General features: G+C 54.5%; 1 protein-coding gene across 1 annotated transcript in view; it reads left to right on the top strand.

The window, feature by feature from the left end:
• Positions 1 to 1,154, top strand: part of ATG16L2 (autophagy related 16 like 2) — a 34,068-nt gene that overhangs the window by 24,211 nt on the left and 8,703 nt on the right. The window contains exon 12 of the mRNA XM_015815482.1: positions 524 to 595. Coding sequence (XP_015670968.1) covers positions 524 to 595 — 72 coding nt within the window. The remainder of the gene's footprint in view (positions 1 to 523; positions 596 to 1,154) is intronic.

Below are 1,154 nucleotides of genomic sequence, written 5' to 3' on the forward strand. Positions count from 1 at the left end.
CTAAGGCAGGACTAGAATTCCCAAGTCTCCTGGTGATTGGCCCGAAGTCACCCAGCCAGCTTTCATAGCTAAGACAGGACTAGAATTCCCAAGTCGCCTGGTGATTGGCCCAAAGTCCCCCAGCTGGCTTTCCTACCTAAGGTGGAACTAGAACTCACCATCTCCTGATGATTGGCCCAAAGTCCCCCAGCTGGCTTTCATGCCTAAGGCAGGACTAGAACTCCCGTCTCCCGGTGATTGGCCCAAAGTCACCCAGCAATCATTGACCTGCTAATAGGACCTTGAGAAACCTGGGCGTTTGAAGGACCTCAAGCAGCCCTGAGGAAGGTGTAGCTTGGCGTTCCCAGATGGTCCTTTGACTTTCAAAGGAGTAAGTCCTTTGGAGGAACAGCTTTCAGAGGACGGAGGAAGGGAGGTGGGAAGCATCCAAGGAGGACCTCCGTCGCTTCCTGCCCCACAGCTGGGGGGCTGTCTCTCCTACCCCTGACATGGCTGCTCCTCTCCAAACCTTCTCCTTGTTTAGGGCTGTTGTATCTTAGCCGCCACCTACGACAACGCTGCCCAGTTGTGGAAGGTCGAGGACCGCAAAATTAAGGTGAGTCCCCCTGGGGTGGGTTTCCTGGGTGGGCTTGCCTGGAGGGCGAAACCCCCCAACCCTCCTTGGCTAAAATTTGGCACAGCGGATCAGAGGGGGTTGCGTGTCGGAGTAAAATGGCCAAAGCAGGACCGGGAGTTCAGAAGGAGGCGGGAATTACGTTGGATGGAAATAGCTTTGGCAAGTTAGATTAGGGTGTGTTTGTTTTCCTCCATCCTCCTCCTAGCCCAGGGGTGGGCAACCTGGGCTCTTTTATGACTCGTGGACTTCAACTCCCAGAATTCCTGAGCCAGCCAGGCTGAGGGAAAAGGGAGAGTTTCCAAGCTGAGCCATGCTGGCTCAGGAATTCTGGGAGTTGAAGTCCACCAGTCATAAAAGGGCCATAGTTCCCCCATGCTGGCTGAGGAATTCTGGGAGTTGAAGTCCACAAGTCATGAAGGGGCCATAGTTCCCCCATGCTGGCTGAGGAATTCTGGGAGTAGAAGTCCACGAGTCATGAAGGGGCCAAAGTTCCCCCATGCTGGCTCAGGAATTCTGGGAGTTGAAGTCCACGAGTCAT

The sequence above is a fragment of the Protobothrops mucrosquamatus genome, unplaced genomic scaffold (genome assembly GCF_001527695.2).
Source record: "Protobothrops mucrosquamatus isolate PMUCROS unplaced genomic scaffold, P.Mucros_1.0 scaffold344, whole genome shotgun sequence".
In the NCBI taxonomy this organism is placed as follows: Eukaryota; Metazoa; Chordata; class Lepidosauria; order Squamata; family Viperidae; genus Protobothrops; species Protobothrops mucrosquamatus.